The sequence below is a fragment of the Urocitellus parryii genome, chromosome 1, assembly GCF_045843805.1.
Source record: "Urocitellus parryii isolate mUroPar1 chromosome 1, mUroPar1.hap1, whole genome shotgun sequence".
Classification (NCBI taxonomy): Eukaryota; Metazoa; Chordata; class Mammalia; order Rodentia; family Sciuridae; genus Urocitellus; species Urocitellus parryii.
Window position 1 is genome coordinate 189,254,214 of NC_135531.1, and position 21,144 is coordinate 189,275,357.

Here is a 21,144-nt window from a genome sequence, read left to right on the forward strand (position 1 = left end):
TCAGTTACCATAACCTCTAGTGTTTACTTGTACTATAATTGATATATCAATTCATGAAGCAGTTTACTTAAAGGTACAGCAGAATTGACATTTTCCTCAGTTAGCTAGGTATATTTTTATAGAGAAATGCCCCTTCTCTCCCATTCAGTGATAACTTTATAAATAAGAATAAGTACATTTTCCATTACTAAGGGTCTCTGTTTGCTGTGCTGCCTTGTTATTGATTTTGCTTAATGTTATTGAGTTAAAAAGCATTGAAACATCATCATTATTATTATTATTTGTTTTTGTTTGGCAGCATAATGATGCTATCAGTGCTAAAGAATACTAAGACTCCTGTGAAGTTCTGGTTCTTGAAGAATTATTTGTCCCCCACATTTAAGGTTTGTTTCATAGGGAAAAGAAAACTATTCTTATTAGGGAGATATTTACAATATTTTTTTTTACTGCTTTTGTTTTATCTTTATATTTTAAAATTTTCCCTTTTATTTGACTACCCTAATTTAGTTGTGCATGTCTATGTTGATTTTCCTTACAGATTGTTCTGTGGGATGAACATGTGTTATAAAACTATGACCTGTTTGAAACTTAGATAATATAGGAGAGTCTAATCTTTTTAAGAAGCAGTGTTTTAATGAAATAGCATTCCCTTCCTCTGAAACATGCATGTCTGACTTTAATTAGAAAAGTCAGTGATGGTTTATGTGGAGGAGAAGGATTAGTTTTCTCCTGAACCACTGCCAGATGATGTGTGGAGTGATGCTTCATCTATGCAAAACAAAAACACACCTGGGAAGTTTTCTGCTTTATTTGTATCAGTTAGGATTTGTCACCTAAATTAATTTTTCCCCCTTTATCACACTAAGCATCTTTTAATATATTCAGTAACATCACTTATAAAGAAATAATTCTGGTCCCCTAAACGTATTTGTATTTAGAATCTAAAAGTTTTATTTATTAATGACAATAAATTTATGTGTGGTTTTGGCTTTGCCATCTTATTCCCTGGTTAGAACTAACCTTGAGAAAAGCTCATAATCAAGCTCAAAAAATATTTAACTGGGAGCTGGGAGTATAGCTCAGAGGCAGAATGCTTGCCTGGAATGCCCAAGGGCCTGGGTTCAATCCCTAGCATCATCAAAAAACAAATATTTTTATTTTAAAAAAATATTTTTACTGAAATCAGATTTAGACAAATGAACTTGAAGTTCATATGTCTTTAAGTGTGTGCATGTATGTATGCATGCGCGCGCCTGCGTGGTTTTAGATCTAAAGCCTTCACCTGAAGATTCTGTCATTTCATGGGGTAACTAAAAGTCAAAAAGAAAGGGTTTTGACAGGAGGTTTACATATATTCTTTAACGTAATCTCAAGTCAGTTGGTTTCCAATTTTTTTGTTAGACTGCTGTTTTGGTAAATGTGTTTTACTTGTACCATAATCACAGTGGTTGACTTATATTATGAAGTCAATTTTCTTAATCATAATGAATGATTGTTGTTCCCTTTGTCTAAAAAAAGGAGTTTATACCTTACATGGCAAATGAATACAATTTCCAGTATGAACTTGTTCAGTACAAATGGCCTCGGTGGCTTCATCAACAGACTGAAAAACAGCGTATCATCTGGGGCTACAAGATTCTTTTCCTGGATGTACTTTTCCCATTAGTTGTTGACAAATTTCTGTTTGTGGATGCTGATCAGGTAAGCTCTGAAAGTCCAGATTGTAATAATTTGTCTTAAAGGCAACAGACTTCTTTCTGTTTTTAAAATGTTATTTTCCAGGTATGAAAAAGTGCCTGCTTATGTTTACACTATTAAGAAAATATAGAAGGTATCACCCAGGTGTGATCAATTTTTAACTTTAATTTGCATTTATTATATGTCCTTTTAATTTTTCTGTGTCTTTTTAACAGTAATTGTGATAACATCATGAATGCAGTCTTATATTGTAATTCATTTAACAAAAAAAAATGAAAAATTAGGAAATAAAGTTTTAACAGTATTTGCCCCATCTTCATTATTCTGCCCCAAAGATAAGGTGTTATTGGTCTGGGTGATAGAAAAAGCTCAAGTGGATGCTTGGCCTTGATAATTAGGACTGCTACAGATATTCTTCCAGTTTTCAGGATTTTACTTAATCACAAGGAACACATTTTAAAGCATACAAACTCAAATTGCATAAATGTACTTATGCCCTCCAGCCTTCTGTCTTACCCTCAGCTTGAAACCCAAGTTACCTGAATGAAAGTGATATAATGTGTGCAAAAGTCATGTGGACAAAAAAGTTTCACTACCTCTTTGGCACCTCTTGTCTCAGGTGGCTCAACCTGAAATATGTTTTCCTGATTGTAATATGGCCGTATTCTGTCCTTGTGAGCACTTACATTGGAGAAGGCATTGTTCCATAGCTTTCCGTATGTTAACTCATGTCATTCCCCCAACAACACTGTGAGATTGGGACTGTCATCATCTCCAGTTTATAGATGAGGAAACGGACACACAGTAAACCTAAGCATTTTAAGTTTATTCTACTTCTTTTGAATAGTTAAAATATTATTTGCCACATACTAGGCTAAGTGTCTTCCATGTTAGTGAGAGCATCCTGCTACGAAGTGGAGGAATCTAGGCTTGAAGTGTGTCTGTTAGAGCCTGTGCCATCACTCACCTAACTGCCCTCCCTGTCGCCTATGTGAGGCACTCTGTATTCTAAGGAAACTGCATTAGAGGTGTCTGCATGGTGGCTTAACAAATGACTTTTGATACTTTTTTCTCCAGATTGTACGAACAGATCTGAAAGAGTTAAGAGATTTCAATTTGGATGGTGCCCCTTATGGTTATACTCCTTTCTGTGATAGCCGAAGAGAAATGGATGGCTACAGATTCTGGAAGTCAGGGTACTGGGCTAGTCACTTAGCTGGGCGAAAGTATCATATCAGGTACTGAAAAAAGAAAATGCCTAATAATGTTTTGTAGTTTTTGTTCTTTAAACTTAATTATGTGTATTTAAAATTGCAAATAGGTGATACATTAATATGGTTAAAAAATGAAAATTGTGGGGGGAAAAACCAATGGAAAAAACCTTCCTATTTCTCTCTTTTACCGAGTTCCCACCCCCACAACAGATAACCTCCCCTAAATTTACTATCTGTTCTTCTGGAGGCTAATTTTTATATGAATAGCTATGAATGTATGTCCTTTTTTTATACAAAATATACCGTCTTTTTTAATACTATTTTGTTACTTTTTTTAAAAAAACTAAATACCTTACCTGTAGATCCTGTGTCACTATATAGGGAGGGACCTTTTTCCCCCTTTTTAAGCTGTATATTATTCGCATATGTGTGTTATTTGTAGTCTCTTCCTATGACATACCATAATGCAATGAATAATCTCTTAAATATATTATTTTGCATATTTCAGATATATTTATAGGATAGATTGCTAGAAGGAGACTTCTTAATTTAATCATTGTATACATTCATTGCATTTCTAATAAATTCTTCATTGTTTTCTCTGGGAAAAGTGTGATTTAGACTATTTGGAGGGCAGGGGACCTACCTGTAGGAAGTGGCACCTACAGGTGATTGATGCAATGTGGTGACTAGTTTCAGTCTTTAGGTCCTGGTCCAAAAACACTATAATACTGTAGGTATTTTCCTTTGTACATATGGGAATCATTAGGATATCTTTGACTAAAGGTTCTTTATCAGTTGTTGTAGCTTTATTCCAAATATGCTGTATTTGTAGAAGTCTTTTGCCAGAGATTATTTCCTTGGAAGAAAAATAAGGAAGAGTGACCAAGATGAGCTACTGGGACAGAGTAGGAACTTTGCAGTGACTTTCTTATTCATCTTCATGTTATCATATACTGACATTTAACTCTACTATAGGGCTGTAATCCACCTTTTCACAGAGAAACCAGAATGTTTGGCTATTCCATTATTCAGTGGGGTTTCTTTTTCTGCCATAAATCCATGGTTGGTTTTAACAAAAGAGGTCTTCTCTGTTTAGTGCACTCTATGTTGTGGATCTGAAGAAATTTAGGAAAATAGCAGCTGGTGACAGACTCAGGGGACAGTACCAAGGTCTGAGTCAAGATCCTAACAGCCTTTCAAATCTTGACCAAGTAAGTGGCCATTTTTTTATGGTTAATAGTTTCAGTGATGGGTATAGTGTGTTGTGTCAGAAAAACAAAGTATTATTTGTGTCTCAAATCTCTACTCTCAGAGCTGTGTCTTATTTCTTCGTGAAAAGGTGTGTGTATGTGTGTGTATGACATTTACATCTGACCTCAAGAGAAGGCATAGCAAGAGTAAAAAATGTCACAGACCTGATGTCGATGACATGGAAGGAGGGAGTTGTCTTTCGGAACCATTACCTTATCTTTTAATTTTGTATTTAACCTCATCTGATAAATTTGTTTCTCTTCCTGTAGGGTCAATCCACCCTCCCGCCCCAGTTTAGGAACTAAATAGCTCAGGATTCACATAATTAAGTGTAGTATTGCAGTTTCCCTTTTTTCTGTTAGAAACCATGATATGTTGCAAGAAAGTTAGCTGAATTATTGTTTATTAATGCTAAGCATTTTTCAGAGTTGATATTGGAGTTTTAAAAAGCTGTGACTTATTTATTTATTTATACATACATGGGCACAATATCTTTATTTTGTTTACTTATTTTTATGTGGTGCTGAGGATCAAACCCAGGGTCTCACACGTGAGAAGCGAGTGCTGTGCCGCTGAGCCACAACCCCAGTCCCAAAAGCTGTGTTTTAAATACATAGTTTCATATACTTGTTTTGCTTAAGTTGCCTTAAAAATTTTGCCAGGTATGGTGGCACACACCTGAGGCAGAAGGATCTCTAGTTTAAAGCCATCCTCAGCAAAAGTGTGGTGCTAAGCAACTCAGTGAGACCCTATCTCTAAATAAAATATAAAACAGGGCTGGGATGTGGCTCAGTGGTTGAGTGCCCCTGAGTTCAATTCTCAGTAACCACCCCCTACCAACCCTCCCATTTTTTTTTTTTAACCTTGGCTGGGCACTGTGGAACATGCCTATAATCCCAGAGGCTTGGGAGGCTGAGGCAGGAGGATCATGGGTTCAAAGCCAGCCTCAGCATCTTAGTGAGTCCCTAAACAATGGAGCAAGACCCTGTCTCTAAACAAAATATTTAAAAAGGCTAGAATATTGTTCAGTGGTTAAGTACCTCTGGTTCAATCCCCAGTATAAAAAAAGAAAAAAAAAATTCTAACCTTTATTGTGCTATGCAGTGTCCATGGAGTGTACAAAACAAAAATATGCATATTCAAATACACCAAAGAATTATTTCAAAGCATAAACAACAACCTCATTTAGTAATCCCAGTGATTTGGGAGACTGAGGCAGGAGGATCGCAAGTTTGAGGTTAGTCTCAGCAATTTAGTGAGGCCCTAAGCAACTTTAAAAAATAAAAAAGACTGGCAATCTTGCTCAGTGATAAAGTGCCTCTGGGTTTAATCCCTGTACCCACCCCCAACCCACTGGGGGCAGGGGGAGCTAACCCTTTGTATTTTTATATAGTCTATATGTATTATGCGCCCATCAACAGATTTATAATTATTTCTTTTCATAGTTGTTTTTTAAACCAGATAGGAGGGGGAAAAGTTCCAAATAAGAAATGCATTGGTACTATCTCTAATATTTACTGGTGTGCTCTTTTTATTTCTTCATGTGGATCCCAGTTACTCTCGAGTGTCATTCCATTTCATCCTTAAGGACCCTCTTTAGTATTTCTGACAGCGTGAATTCACTATTTGCAAACTTTCATAGGGCGTGGAAGTTTCTCCTTTATTTTTGATGAGTTTTGCTGGGAATAGAATTTTTGCTTGACAGTTTTTATTTCTTTGAACCCCTTGAATATCTTGGCCTCTAAAGACTTCTGGCCTCCGTGGGTTTTGATAAGAAATTAGATGTAGTCTTAGTGAGATCCCTTGTACATGACATGTTGCATTTCTAATGATGGTTTCAAGATACCCTCTCTCTATGTCTCTCTATTGATCGTTTAATATGTTGAGGTGTGAGTCTATTTCAATCTGTCCTACTTGGAGTATGTTGAACTTCTTGGATATGTGTAGATTTTTTTTCATTACATCTGGGAAGTTTTCATTATTTCTTCTATTCTTTTTACACCTTGTTCTTCTTCTCCTCTTCCCTTCTTCCTTCTTCCTTCCTCCCTCTAGTTCCTCCTTCTTCTAGGACTCCCATTATTTGTATGCCAGTAGACTTGATGAAAAATATTTTTAAATTTTTCTTTGTGTCTGTTCAACTAGTATCAATTTTTTTTTAGTTTTGTTGTCTATGTGTCTTTATTTTACCTTTAATATTATTATTATCTTTTGATGTTTATTTTTTAGTTATAGTTGGACACAATACCTTTATTTTATTCATATATTTTTATGTGGTGCTGAGGATTGAAACCTGGGTCTCGCACATGCGAGGTGAGGACTCTATCGCTGAGCCACAACCCCAGCCCTAATATTATTTTTAATCATGGGAAAATATACATAAAATGCCATCTTTTCCACTTTTGGAAGTACAATTCAGTAACATCAGGTACATTCATAGTAATGCAACCATCACTATCATTCATCTTTAGAACTTTTTCATATTCCCAAACTAAAATTCTGTGGCCATTAAATAATCCTCTTGTCTGTAACCCTCTGCCACTGTAAATTCTTTTCTACTTTATGTCTCTATGAATTTGCTTACTTCTGTGTCCCTCATATGAGTGGAATCATGTAACATTTGTCTTTTTTTGTCTGGATTATTTTGCTTAGCAAAATGTCCTCAAGGTCCATCCGTGTTGTGTAGCATGTCAGAATTTCCTTTCTATTTAGTCTGAATAATATTCTTTGGTATATGTGTATACATTTTGTTTATTTATTCATCTATTCATAGATAATTGACTTATTTCTACCTCTGAATATTGTCTACAAGGCTATATGAACATTGGTATGCAAATATCTATTTGAATTTCTGCTTTCAATTTGGGGAATATACCAAGAAGTGTAATTGCTGAATCATTTGGTAGTTCTCTGTTTAAATTCTTGAGGAACTGCCAAAATGTTTTCTACAGTAGCCGCATTATTTTACATTCTTACCAGAAATGTACAAATAAATGTTCCATTTTCTCCATACAGTTGCCAAAACTTCTTATTCTCCACCCCTTTCCCCACCCAGTTTTTTTTAAAAAATAATTGCCATCCTATTGGGTATAAAATGAGATCTTTGTTTGTTTGTTTGTTTGTTTGATTTTCTTATACAACAAGCCATACATGTCCAGGGTCTAGTGAGAGGCCTTATATTGTTTTGCTAGGAACAGAACCAAAACCAAACAAACAAATAAAAAACAAATTATTTTCTATTACATTACTGACTTTTCTGTAATAAGAGCAGTTTATAATAATTTAGAGAAAGGTATTTTATCTTTTCCTGAGAAGTATTCAAACTTTCAAAGGAATATTCACTGATTTTTCACCCAAATATCAAATATTTGGGCCAAAGCTGTACTCTGATGATCCAATTACCTTTTTCTTTTAAAATTATAAAAATTTCTGTAGAAAAATGCTTACTTTACCTGAACACCCAAAGTCTGTTTTCATTCATTGAATGAATTTAATTGTCTTTGAAAGCATTTTTTTCTTTAAAGTTTTCAGTGAACAAAATCATCCTAAAATGAGATCTTACTGTAGTTTTGATTTTTATTTCTCCAGAGGTAAAAATATTGGGTGTCTTTTTATGTGCCATTTATGTTAGCCATTTGTTTATGATCTTTGGAGAAATATCTGTTGAAGTATCTTGCCCATTTTTACTTGATTTTGCTATTGTTGAGTTGGAGTTCTTTATGTTCTGTATATTAACCCATTATCAATTGTGAGTTGCATGGCTAGGGGAGTAGCTCAGTGGTAGTGCTTAGTATACGCTAAGTCCTAGTTTAATCCCTACCACCTCCAACCCCACTGTTCTTTTGTTGTCACATCTAAAAAAATCTTGCCAAATCCAGTGTCGTGAAGATTTCCCCTGTGTTTTCTTCTAAGATTTTTTTGGTTTTAGTTCTTACAGTTAGGTCTTTTAAACATCTTTTGGTTAATTTTATATATCATACAAGGTAAGGGTCCATCCAGCTTCATTCTTTTTCACTTATTCTTTCTTTCTTTCTTTTCTTTTTTTTTTTTTTTTTTTTTTTGTGGTGCTGGGGATTGAACCCAAGTCTTGTGCATGCAAGGCAAGCACTCTACCAACTGAGTTAAATCCCCAGCCCTGCAATTATTCTTGAAGAACATTTTCACTGACTTTAAAATTGCAGCTTGGCAGTTATTTAGTATTTCAGAACTTTAAATACAATTTACCTTTCTATTATCTTTTTCAAATGTTTCTGTATTATTTACTGCTCTAATTGTTTTTCCTTTGGAGATTATTTGTTTTTCTTCTGGCTCTGTTTAACATTTGTATTGGCTTTCAGCAGATTTCCTTACAATATATACCTACTTTTTCACTTTGATTTTTCTTACATGGTCTTAGGGTTTCTTAAGTCTCTTGAGTGGATTTGGAAAATTCCCTGTGATATCCTTGTAATGCTCCTGTCCTGTTCTCTACTTTCTAACATTCTAGTTACACGTAAGCTAAACTTCTGTTATTGAACTCTGAATTTCTCTAACATCCTTTTTTCTATTCCCTTATTTTCTTTCTGTGCTTCATTTTTGTTATTTGCTGTCTACTTTATTTAACTTTGTCTTTGTTTTTTGTTATTTTGGTTATGATATTTTGGCTGTGTGTTCTCATTTAGATATCTTTGTTTTCAGTTCTGTGCTGAAATTCTCATTTAAAAATTTTTAAATTTAAATTTTTAAATAGTGAATATCTTTAAAGTCTTTGTGTGATATCTGGTGTGTATCAATTATGGAGTTACCATGGATCTTATTTTCTTGTCTGCCATTCCTGTTCTCATTTCTCATATATCTTTTCTTTTTTTTAGTGTGTCAGTCATTGTTTTTGCCCAATTATTTATGGAGATAATTTGAGGTCTAGATTAATGGTATCATTCAACAGAATTTATGTTTTATTCTGTCAGAAACTTGGGGGCATAGTTGTCCAGAATGATTTTAATCCAGGTTTAGGATTTTGATGATTTGAAGTTAGACAGTCTCTAGTGGAGCTGATTCTGTCTCTAATCATAGGGTGTGTTCCTTTAGTACACCAGTCCAAAGCTGGTCTCACCAGAACTCCCCTCAGCCACCACAGGCCTTATATACAAATATTTGTTACCTTAGGCCTGAGTTGCTATTAAAAGCCTCAGGGAACCTTATTAAACTATGTAGCCCTGAAAACCCCAGGTTCTAGAGTAATCTCTGTGGGTCTCTTTTCTCCTGTGTCCCCATAATTCTTAGTGTCCCTTTAGCTCTCCCATGCCTTCAAGTGCCTTCTTCTTCCTTTCTTTTCATTTCTGCTAAAGATTGAACCCAGAGCCTTACTTTATTCCATCAGTGTTTTGTTCTGTGTAAGTCTTAGGGCAATGGAACATTTTTATTGTGACAAACTTGAAAAATGTGGACCTCGTCTTTTTGGGAGCTGAGCTCAACACATGAAGGATTCAGAGCTTCTCTTTTTTGAAAACTATAAATTTTAAGAACCACCTCTCTATACTCACTTTCAAAAGTAAGCAGGAATATTTTTCTTATTATCACCTTAGAAGGAAGTGTGGTTATAAGCCAGCATTTTTCTCTTGTTTATTATGGGTAGAGTTTTCAGTTGCTCATGGATTCTCTAGATTTTGAAATTTCAAAAATGCCATAAATAAATTCCTTAATTTCTCTTAGTCTTTTGGTGAGGACCCCTTTAGTTCTAAACATTTATGTTTGGTATGTGATGCATAGTGAACATCTAACATCACTGCTTTGCAATGCATTTATTTAAATTTCCTCCAGAACTTTAGATTCTTGTGTTTTATTTTCTTTACCAAACAGGATTTGCCCAATAACATGATCCATCAGGTGCCAATCAAATCCCTCCCTCAAGAATGGCTTTGGTGTGAAACATGGTGTGATGATGCTTCTAAGAAAAGGGCAAAAACCATTGATCTGGTGAGCTGTCTATGATGTTCTTCTTCACCCGCCCAGGAAGCTAACTCCCCTAGCATCAGATGGGACTGTTTTCGGGACTTACCTACTGCTGAGTCACTCTTGTCTTCTGGCTTATTTCTGTGCCTTTTAATTTTCCTATTGGACTTTTGCTTTTGTTGCCTTCTGGCAGCTCTCCACAACTTCTTCATAGAAGAAGTAACTACAGCTTTATATAGCCCACTCCCATATTGCTTCTTCTGACTATATCATTGAGATTCTCAGTATTGTTCATTTTGTCCAGTTAGGACTTTTAACCCAAGAATAGAGACTTATTTGGATTCTGTATATTAATGCACCCTTTCTTCAACTCAGCTGAATTGTGTTTATTGGTTTTTACAGTGTAATAATCCAATGACCAAAGAGCCCAAGCTGGAGGCTGCTGTGCGGATTGTCCCAGAGTGGCAGGACTATGATCAAGAGATCAAACAGCTACAGAACCGTTTTCAGAAAGAGAAAGAAATAGGAATACTATATAAGGGGAAGACAAAAAATCAGAGCCAAGAAGGTAAGTGCAGACATTTGGCTTTGGGTAAGTGCTCTTCTGTGTTTCTGATTTGATGCAAAAATGACAGAATGATGAATGAAAGGAAAAGATAAATCTCCCTTTAATCCTTCCATCAATCAATGTCTATTTTTCATTTTGCCTTCTAAGCAATGTTTATTAATTCATTTGCTCACCTCCCTGCCTGTCTTCCTTCCTCCTTTCTTTCCTTTCTTTTGGTTGAGAGGGGAAAAGGATGCTTTAATCATGATTATTATTTAGCTTTAGGAGTTTTGTGCCATTGAAGCCAAGCCTGATATTTTGGGAAGCTCTTCTCAGATTCCCAATTTTTTTAGTTTAGGCACTAGTGAATGAACAAACTTAGGTCAAGACAAAATATTGTATTGATTTGAAAAATATATTATTTATTTAAAATAGGCATATGGAAATGGATTTTTTAAAATAGTTCTCGGAGGTGGGGATGAAATGTTTCTATTTAATTCAAGCTAAGGATAAAAAGGACTTAAGTCTTTATACTATGTTCTCCCTGTTATATTGAATGGTAGTCACTTGAAAAATATTCATTTGAATACAAAAGTGACTTAAAAAAAAAACTATTAATAAACCAGGCTTGGGAAGTTAAGATTTATTCTGCTTTAAACTAATATATAAAAGCAAATGCAGAACATGGACCTGAATGATTTGCCTGTACATCCTGAAGACTGTACTATGATGCTGAAATGTTACATAGTCATTATAAAAATAATTCAAATTCATTTATAAAACCTGAAGGATTTCCATAAGACAAATGGAAAAAGAATGTGAATACACTGTTCCAATAAGAGAAGAACACAAATACTAAGTGGATTTTAGCAAACAGTAATCAAGTTAAAGTAGTCTGTCATTAGTAAAAGTAGACATATTGACACATTTGTTGGGGAAGATGGTGATGAACTGTGTGTGTGCTTTCCCGAGGCTTTGTGTATTAGGACACCCTTGTTAAAAAGCAGTGTATTTATCACCAGGCTTTAAAGTGCTATGCCCTCAGATTCTTGATTGAGAATCTATCTTAAAGAAATAATTCAGCACAAGAAAAAAATTATGTACATAAAGAAATTTATTATTATTTGTAAACCAAAAGCAATAAAAACTGTTTAAACGTCCAAAAGTGAGCTACGCTGATATGTAGAGAAATATTTATATGATAATAAGTGGGAAAAGAAGATCGCTGACTGAAAACACTGCTCATGTAGTGAAAGTTAACGCTGCACGGTGAAGACAATTCATTTGGAATGGGGTTTGCAGGTAGTTTCAATGTTTTTAAAAATAAAAGTGTCCTTTATTTTATTTTTGCTTTCAAAAACATCAAACTAAAGCTCCTAAAATTAAAGAAAAAGTGATACAGTGGAGGTGGGGGTACAAATCATAGGTTATAAAAGATGCCCACTCTTTTATAACTAGAGGATAATTTGTTTTATTTTCCATTGTTTTCCTTCTCTATAGAATATCAGAAACATGAAGAATTATGATCTCTGGAGAAGATAAGAAATGACACCATTTGAAAAACAGTTTTATACTAAATGCTAGTTTTTTCTGATCTGTCTATACAACTGCTGGTAATTGACTGGGCAGGTGTGCCACACCTTTTGATTCTGAGCATTTGACTTTGACTTCCAGTGGATGCTGGATTTGGGGGGTTAAGGCTCTATTGGATATGTACCTCAGAGGAAGACAAGTGGCTGATCTTTTGGGACTCTGTAAAGAGCAGTCTTCTTACTAGAAGAAGAAATGGCAGCAGCAACTGGAAGAAAACAAGTCCTTTTTTTACCAAAATGATCACATACATGCTGTACTGTCATGGGAAGGAGACCAGCAGAGATGCCATGTTCTTCCTTACCTCAGCTTACCTGTAGCTCAGGCTGCACTGCAGATGCCCACCTGTTCTGGTTCAGGCCAGCAGAAGCCTTATCCAAGGTCTACACACCTGGAGGTTTATGCCAACATGTTTCTTCCTAGCCCCCTTCTCCCCACCCCTTACCAACCCCACATTGTTTTCCCAAGTGTTAGCATCGTTGTTTAATTGAAACCCATCCAACAATCATGTATCTTTAAGGTTGGCTTGGTGCAGTGGCTAAGCAAATTAATCTGGGAGCTGGATGGGTGTGGGTTGGGGAGATGGTACGGAAGATAGCACAGTAGAAGGGCTCTGTGTGTTGGGGGAGGAAGACTAGAAATTGGCCATCCTCTTTTATAAACCATCAGTAGTATTGTGGCTAATTTGAAATGAAAACATTATTCCTGTTCTCTACCCAGTCCCAGTGAACTTTCTAGGTAATTATTTTGTAAACAGTTTTTGTACTTTTGAAAATCCTTACTTTTTCCTCCCACTTTCTTAAAAGAACATCTGTTATCAGTTTCCTGACTGGACACAGCCATAGTAAGTCCCTCTAGTGATCCATCTCTGAGGGCTTGGGCTCCCTCAGGATGATCACCGTATTGTTTGCCCTTTCCTGCTTACTCTTCTCTCAGACCCAGGGGACATTTGGCTTGGACTTTTCTTACCAAAATGCTCCTGCTTCTAAGTCCAGGAAGGATTCTGACTTCAGAACTTGTATTTTTCTCTATACTGTCCCATATCCCTTTTACTTTAGATCTGTTGGTTACCTTCAACTTCCAGAAAATGACTGAGTCCACACTAGTTCTGACACAATTTGACTGCATCACAAAGCACTGTCAGCCCTTTAGTCTATTTTGTGTGTCTTCACTGCAGTGGCTCAGTGTCGCCCCATGGGAGCAGCCTTTCCTAACCGATGGGCTGTTAGGTTCCTGGATGTGGTGTTGGCCTGTGCAGGTGTGAGATGCCATCTCTGCCCAGGCGCATGGAGTTCAGCAGTTTGTGCACTGATGGGCACCACATCTGCCTACCCGTTCACACAGGCTTATTCTTTCCTCTTTTGCCTGCTTTTTTAAAATATGAAAAAGGCTAAGGAACTCAGTGGTAGAGTGTTGGCCTAACATGAGCAAGGCCCCAGCATCACCAAGAAATTTTAAAAATGAGCTGGCACAAGTGCATAGCCACATCCTCACCCTTCTGAGCCAGGTAACACGCTGACGGGCAGTCTTTTTAAAAAATCACAATCTTATCACAAATACAAGTAACTTGATTTTTTCTGTTTTCAAATGCAGAAGTTAGCTTAGGAGCCTCCTAGTCAGTCTGGAGGAGCTTTTTTGACTCTGGTTTCATTATTTCATTAAAAGTTGGGTAGGGGAAAACTCAGAAGAGAATTCAATAGATAAGTTTGTCTGAGACTGGAAAGGTCACTCAGAGTGGCTGCTGTGACGAAGGCTGTGGCATGATTTCACCCTGCCCCACCCCACCTCTTGCCTGGTCCAAGCAGCTGAAGGAATAGGATCAGTGGAATCAAGAAACATTTGTCGAGGCTTCATCTTCACATTTAGTTAAGCTTTCAGAGAGACTGCTGCAGCTGCTGTCTACAACTGTGGGAAGAAATGTGCATTTTCCCATTGTGTCGTCTGGGAGGTCGAGCAGGAAATGCTTGAGTCACTAGGACATGCTTTTAAATGCTGTTCCCACCAGCCATCCTTCTCCCGGCTCTCTGGTCTTATGCTTATTCTGCATGGAAGAAAGATATACAGAGTAAAATGTATTCTTTGTAGGGTGTGTGTCCTAATGTCATTCATTGCCTCTCTTTTGTCACCATCCTGACATCTGTCTTATTAATAGCTGATGCTGATTATGTGAGGCCCAGCTTCTAGAGTGGTCTAGACCTTCCTTCTGCCAGTTTCTTTCCTGGCTGCATGTGGCATAATCACTTCTCCAAATTAAACAAATGCTCCAGGAAAGGATGTTGCCACTAAAATGGGATCCTAATCAGCTTTGCTGTTGTCTCTACTGTGAGAAAGCATCCTGTGACTAAAAAAACAGATAAGAAATTTTATTTTCCAAGAAGCAAGAGCTGATTGTGCAGAATGTTCTAGCTTCAGGGAACTGATCACAGCACATTGTTCTTAGAAAACATTTGTATGTAATGTTTTTTTTCTTTCTTTCTTTTTCATCATGCCATAGTAGAGAGTTTCCTTTATGAATCAGTTGGCAGAGTAATATGAAATAATGTGACATGCAGGACTGTGAGCCTGTTTTTATGTTCTGTGAACAGTGATATGTGATTGACATCACTGCCTACTTCTGGGCTGGGGGGCATGCCACCATCAGAGTCTCTGGACTCCTGGGTTTGGTTAAAAATATGCTGAATACTTACCCACATGGACAGTGATAGCATGTTGGTTTTCTATAAGATTGACTGTGAGTCTGTCAGAATGTTGCATTTCAAGTTGAACATACTGATGTGTGCATATCTAAGCTATCTGATAGGCCTATGCATTGTGTTTGATTCCTGGGAGACGCAGATTACATGAATTATGTATATTAAGAAACAATTTGCATAAATGGAGCTTAATCTCTTCTGTTCTTACATCCTGTCCTGTTCTGAGTTTTGTTAAAACTCTGCTTGAATAACTTTTACCTGGTTTGGGGGACTGGGCTCCTGAATGAAGGCTGAGGGCTGGGGATGGAAATCAGTTATTGAAAGACTGGCCCAGGTGATAGGGAGGAAAGAATTCCTAATTTAGGTAAGAAGTATACTTCTCTGACACCTTAATTTGGACACTACCTGAATTCTACCCACAAAAAAAGTGACTCCCTAACTCCCATCTCCCCCATGAATAAATTTTTACTTACATGAAAGCAGTCCTTTTCTAAGATTGCTGTTCATTGCTCTTCCTAATTTGACGTAAGTTAAAAAATAGTTCAATTTAGGAGTTATGAGAGCTGGTCCATTTTTCTAGATAGAATTTCATGGAAATAGAAGTGGAAATGTCCAGCCACCTGATGAACTTTGTCTTGATAACAAAAAATGGAGGCTGTATTATGTGCAAAGTTATTTAAATATATATTCCATTGTTATGTAATTTTAATAATTAGTGTTTTCAGTACTTGATTTTAGAGGGAATTTTGGGGACAATCTGAGGTAATCAACTGAAATATAGCTTGTCATATGCCTACTTTGGTAGGGTAATGGTTTTTTATTTAAATTCATATTTTTCTGCCTTAATGTAGTGAGAAAAAGATCTTAATGAGGACTTTGGTAATTATCTGATTTAATTCAGGCGAATTAGACATCATTAGCTCAGGCTGTTACTGGTATTTCAAAGTATCTGGTGGATACACATTTCTCATTATTTGGTTTGTGATTCCTCCACATAGTACAGAAACAGCACTTGTGTATCATATAGTGGTAGTGAGTCAGTGAGTTGAGTACAGGATTTCTCTCCCCCGTGGTGTCACTGAATGCTAAGAACTTGCCAGAACAAACCACAAAATTAGCTTCAAGCAGTTGCATGTTTCCCAGAAGAAGTCCATAAAGTTTAAACTCTGCAGTGATGTTTTGCAAGCAAGAGGCCCTCTCCTGAGCCTTTCCCATTCCTTAGCAGTGCTGAGGCCAGATGGGGGAAGGTTTAACTGTATTTATGCATTGCCTTACTTGTCACAATTTAGATTTTCCAAAGAAATGGGCACAATTCCTCTTAACAAAAACAAAAAGGCAAATTACCAAGGTTGACAATTTGGAACAAAAGAGTATCAACTACCATGTTTTCCCACCAATTATCCATGGAAATAAGGTAAACAGGGAAAATGGAGGTAAAGCTTAGAATTTTTAAAGAAATCATGTAGTTTTTAAAAATCTTTATAAATCATGCTACTTTGCTGTAATCCTGTTCCTTTAAATGCAACATCATGCTCAGGTGCTGCCTGCCCCTTGCTTGGGAACAGCATTGGGGTTTTAAATGTCTGCAGAATCTCTGCATCCAAAGGGAATTGAGAAAGAATTTCCTGATACTGTAATGAAAATAAGGTCTGCTCAACACAATAAACTTTTTCCTCTCTTCTTTCAAACTGTTTGGCCAGTCATTCAGTTTTTATGTCCAGGAAGGGCAAATCTATAAAGTCAAACTGCTTCAGAAGTTGCACAGGAAGTGACGGGATGGAGGACTCTACCTGAAGTCTTGTCTCACTTCGGAGCTGGGTTCTGGTTGCAGCCAATGCTATGGATTCTCTGGGTAGCACCTAGGTCCCCTCCAGGCCCCAAACCTCTAGGAGCTGCCCCAGGCAGAATCTAGCAGGCAGGCAGCCCTGACAGCTCCAACTTTGGTAGAGAGGGAGCCAAACCTTAAGACAAGGTGGCATCAGAAATAGCTGGGCCTTGCCTTCTTGCTGAGTTCTTCAGAGGGTGGCATGGTCTTTGTTTATTCTACCAGTTCTCTGAGCTCCTACTTTGTATAGGTCCACAAGAATATTTGGGGCTGGGGTTATGGCTTAGCGGTAGAGCGCATAGCACGGGCAAGGCGCAGGGTTCGATCCTCAGTTCCACATTTAAAAAAAAAAAAAAAAAGGTATTTTATCCAACTACAACTAAGAAAAAAATTTAAAAGAAAAATTTTCGGAGGTGGGGGCGGCAGTGTACCAGGGATTGAATTCAGGGGCACTTGACCACTGATTCCCAGCCCCTAGCCCTTTTTTTTTGTATTTTATTTAGTTGCTTAGTGTCTCACTTTTGCTGGGACTGGCTTTAAACTCGCCATTCTCCTGCCTCAGCCTCCCAAGCTGCTAGGATTACAGGCATGTGCCACTGTGCCTGGCTATCCTAAAGACAACATTTGAATTTTCAACTATCAAAAGAAGAGAAATACATTGGGCAAAATTTCCGTTTAAAGTAATGTACCTCCTGTGGCCCACAGGAAATAGGACATAAAATGAGGGACCAAGGTAGGTCAGGGCTGGCTGAGTAGCTAGAAGCTGAAGGGGGAAATCCCAGAAGGAGAAGCCCCAGACTCCCAGAATTTGCCTTACATGTTCCCCTGGAGCCCTCAGCTGCCTTCACTGGGCATAAACAGCAGGATTCTAAAAGGTCCAGTGGAAAGCAATACTGGGAAGGCTGGAACAACCAAGTCAAGATTCCAGTAAGTGCTGGGCACTGGGGAGGAAAAGTTGGGAATTTGTATCCCATTAAGTTAGAGGGACTTGATAAATATTTCAGGCAGGCTTTTTACTGAAAACTCAGATGTGAACCTTCAGCATATTCTGTTTTATTCCTGTGTACTTATTCTTAAATACCGTATCTTAGAACTTGGGTTCTAAGGCCCTAGGACTGGAGACAAAATAAATAGACCCACTCTAACTCAAAACAACAACAACAACAAAAAAAAAATACTACAGAAAAAAAGATGGATAAACTTGATGGCAGTTTAATAGAAATTATCCAAATTGAAGAGCAAAGAATTTTTTAAAAAGATTAAAAATAATTAATGAGCAGGGATTCAATAACTTGTGAGAAAATATAACAAATATGTAACTAGAGTCCCAGGAAAGGAGGGAAAATGTGGCAGAAGAAAAAAATGTATTTAGAGAAATATGGCCATTTTTTTTTAAAGTTAAGATTTAAAATATCAAACTTAGGAATCCAAGCATCTCGGTAACTCCCTGTAATAGTTTGTATTTTTTAATGCTGTCTTGACCCAGTTTTGAGGCCCTGGCTAGAGGCCAGAGGACCAGTTAAGTTCACACCCAGCCATCTCCTATACTGGGTGCTCACCCTGCCATCCACATGGCCAGGTGTAGACGATCAGAGACCGTTCCCTCCTGGGGAAAAAAGGATCCTGCACACATTTCCTCTATGCCCAGCCAATTCCCTCACTTCCCCTGAGTGGCCCTGCATTGGCATGCTGTTTCTCCCCGGAGGACTGTGAGCATAACAAAGTTGTAAAATTGTTTCGCTTCGCCTTTATTAACACCTCTTTGTGTGTGTGTGTGTGTGTGTGTGTGTGTGTGTGTGTGTGTGTGTGTATGCGTGCGTGCACGCGTGCGCAGGCCTTGTTGCGGGCACTAGGATTAAATTAGGGCCTCAACCATGTAACCATCTTTTCTACCACTGAATTACACCTCCAGCATCCCCTTCTACTTAAAGCAGGATATGCATGAGTATAAAGAAGAAACACCTAGTCACATTGTAGCCAAACGCTGAAAGAGAAAGAACATCTTTAAAAGGTTGGGCATGGTGGCACACACCTGTGACCCCAGCTCTTCATGAACCTGAGGCAGGAGGATTGCAAGTTTGAGACCAGTATGACACAAAACCAAGAAGAAAGCAAGCAACTTAGCTAGACCCTGCCTCAAAATAAAAAAAGGACTGGGGACATAACTCAGTGGTAGAGGGCCCCTGGGTTCAATCCCCAGTACAGCAGGTGGCGGGGTGTGCTGGCGGGCAGCCTTAAAAAGTGGGAGCTGGGGAAACAAAAAATACCTGATACAACAATGAGAACGATAATTGACATTTCATTAAGAAAAATGAAGAACAGATGACAGTGTAATAGCATCTTTAAAATGCTGAAAAAAGAAAAGCTAATCATTTTCCATATGCAGGAAAAGTATTCTTCAAATATGAAGGTGAAATAAAACTGTTTCAGGGGCAAGTAAATACTTACAGAATTCATTGCAGGAGATGGACACTACAAAAAAATGCAAAATGTTCTTTAGGATAAAAAGAAATTGATGCCAAAATTAAATTCAGATCTACAGGAGGGAAAGAAATAGTAGATATATGGGTAAATATGCTATTCTTTTCTTCAGTTCTTAAAGAGACCATTGATTACATAAAGCAAAAATGATATGTATATTGTGGGGTTTATAACAAATATATGACAATTGCATAAAGGAATTTGAATTGTAAGATACTTAAATTATGTGTGAACGTTTAAATCATAATGCACACACACACAATAGTTACCCCAAAGCAGAAAAGGTAGAATGCAATGCTAATTTTAAAGTAACAACAACAATAAACCCAAAACATAAAGCTCAATCAACTCAAGGCAGAAAGAGAAAAAGAACAAAGAAGTTTAGAGAAGATAAATAGAAAAAACAAATAGCTAACTAGTAGCCATTAGATTGAAAGATATCAATGATTACATCATAAATTAAATAAAAGACTAAGATTTTCAGATTGACATTCAAGAAGCAGTTTACCAGAGATGCATATTAAGTGGAAATAGGTTGAAATCAAGAAATACATGACTCTAATACTATCAATAAGAAAGTTGGTGTAACTGTGTTAAATATCAGATGAAATGAACTTCAAGACAATATTACGAGAGGAAAAAGAAGGGCATCCTTTAATGATAAAAGTCAATTAATCAATAAATCATAACCTAAGCAGTTCTGTGTTGCTTTACATTAAGGATGCATTGTGAGAAATGTGTCATTAGGTAATTTCATCATTGTGTGAACATCAGAAAGCATACTTACACATCTAAGACAGACAGACATCCCTGGGTAGTAGAATATGCAACCTCCATCACATGCAGTCTGTCATGGACTAAAATGCCTTTATGATGTGCTTGTGGGTATGTACCTAGTTATATAACTTAAGAATATATGAAGCAGGAATGATGGCTTGCAAAATTCCACAAAAGTCTACGGTGATCACTGCTCTGAATCATCTACTGATCTGGCAAGATCAATTGGAATCAACTGTTTGGGAACACTGGAACCTCTTCAGACACTTAGAACCTGTAGGGGGTGCTTCATGAAGGAAGAGGCATGAATTAACTACCACCCCCTTTCCTGGGTGCCTCCTTGTACAGGGATAGCAGCCTGCATTCTTGGAGCACCTGTCTGATACCAGGGTAGGCAGTGGTGATCTCCAAAATTTTAGGTTTGTGCATTTTGGCTACCCTGAGAAACTGACATGGACATTTGTTTGTTTCCTCTTGGCAGTGGTGGCAATGGGCTACTTGGTGCTATCTATCATAAGATTTTAAAGAGGTATGACCCCCACCCTCTACACCATTTTTTTTTTTTTCATGTTGGAGCCAGGCATTTGGGGAAATTGTCCTCAGGTTGCTGACTGACTATAGAGCTAACAAAACAGAAACTTCAAGACTACCACACATAACAAGAAATACATACTTTGCAAAAAAAAAAAAAGTAGTTTGGAAAAGTTATGCTTATTTGGCTCTACCCTCAATAAGCAAAAAATTCTGGGAGAATCAGGTTTCCGGAGTTGACATACAATAATACCCGGATGTCCATTTTTTCAATAAAAAATTACAAAACATACTAGAAAACAGAAGAGTATGGCACCATTACAGGAAAAAAAATAATTTGAGCCATTTCTGAAAAAGTCCAGACATGGAAATTATTAGAAAAAGAAATTAAATCAACTGCATTAAATGTATTCAGTGAAATAAAAGAAAACACAAAGAATTAACATAAAGCAGAATAATGATGTATGAACAAGTGAAGATATAAAAGAAGTTACAACAAGGAACCAAACAGAAAATCCAGAACTGAAAAGTATAATAACTGACATGAAATATTTATTCCAACAGCAGATTTGGGCAAGCAGAACAAAAAGGATCAGAGAACCTGAA

General features: G+C 37.1%; 1 protein-coding gene across 4 annotated transcripts in view; it reads left to right on the forward strand.

Moving 5' to 3' along the window:
- The window catches only part of Uggt1 (UDP-glucose glycoprotein glucosyltransferase 1), a 113,463-nt gene extending 96,857 nt beyond the window's left edge, over nucleotides 1–16,606 (forward strand). For all 4 annotated transcript variants that reach the window (XM_026388184.2, XM_026388199.2, XM_026388192.2 and 1 more), the window contains 7 exons: nucleotides 299–383; nucleotides 1,519–1,701; nucleotides 2,776–2,936; nucleotides 4,012–4,126; nucleotides 10,002–10,118; nucleotides 10,497–10,662; nucleotides 12,142–16,606. In XM_026388184.2, coding sequence (XP_026243969.1) covers nucleotides 299–383; nucleotides 1,519–1,701; nucleotides 2,776–2,936; nucleotides 4,012–4,126; nucleotides 10,002–10,118; nucleotides 10,497–10,662; nucleotides 12,142–12,167 — 853 coding nt within the window. In that variant the 3' untranslated portion in view covers nucleotides 12,168–16,606. The remainder of the gene's footprint in view (nucleotides 1–298; nucleotides 384–1,518; nucleotides 1,702–2,775; nucleotides 2,937–4,011; nucleotides 4,127–10,001; nucleotides 10,119–10,496; nucleotides 10,663–12,141) is intronic.
- The last annotated feature ends 4,538 nt before the right edge of the window (nucleotides 16,607–21,144 follow it).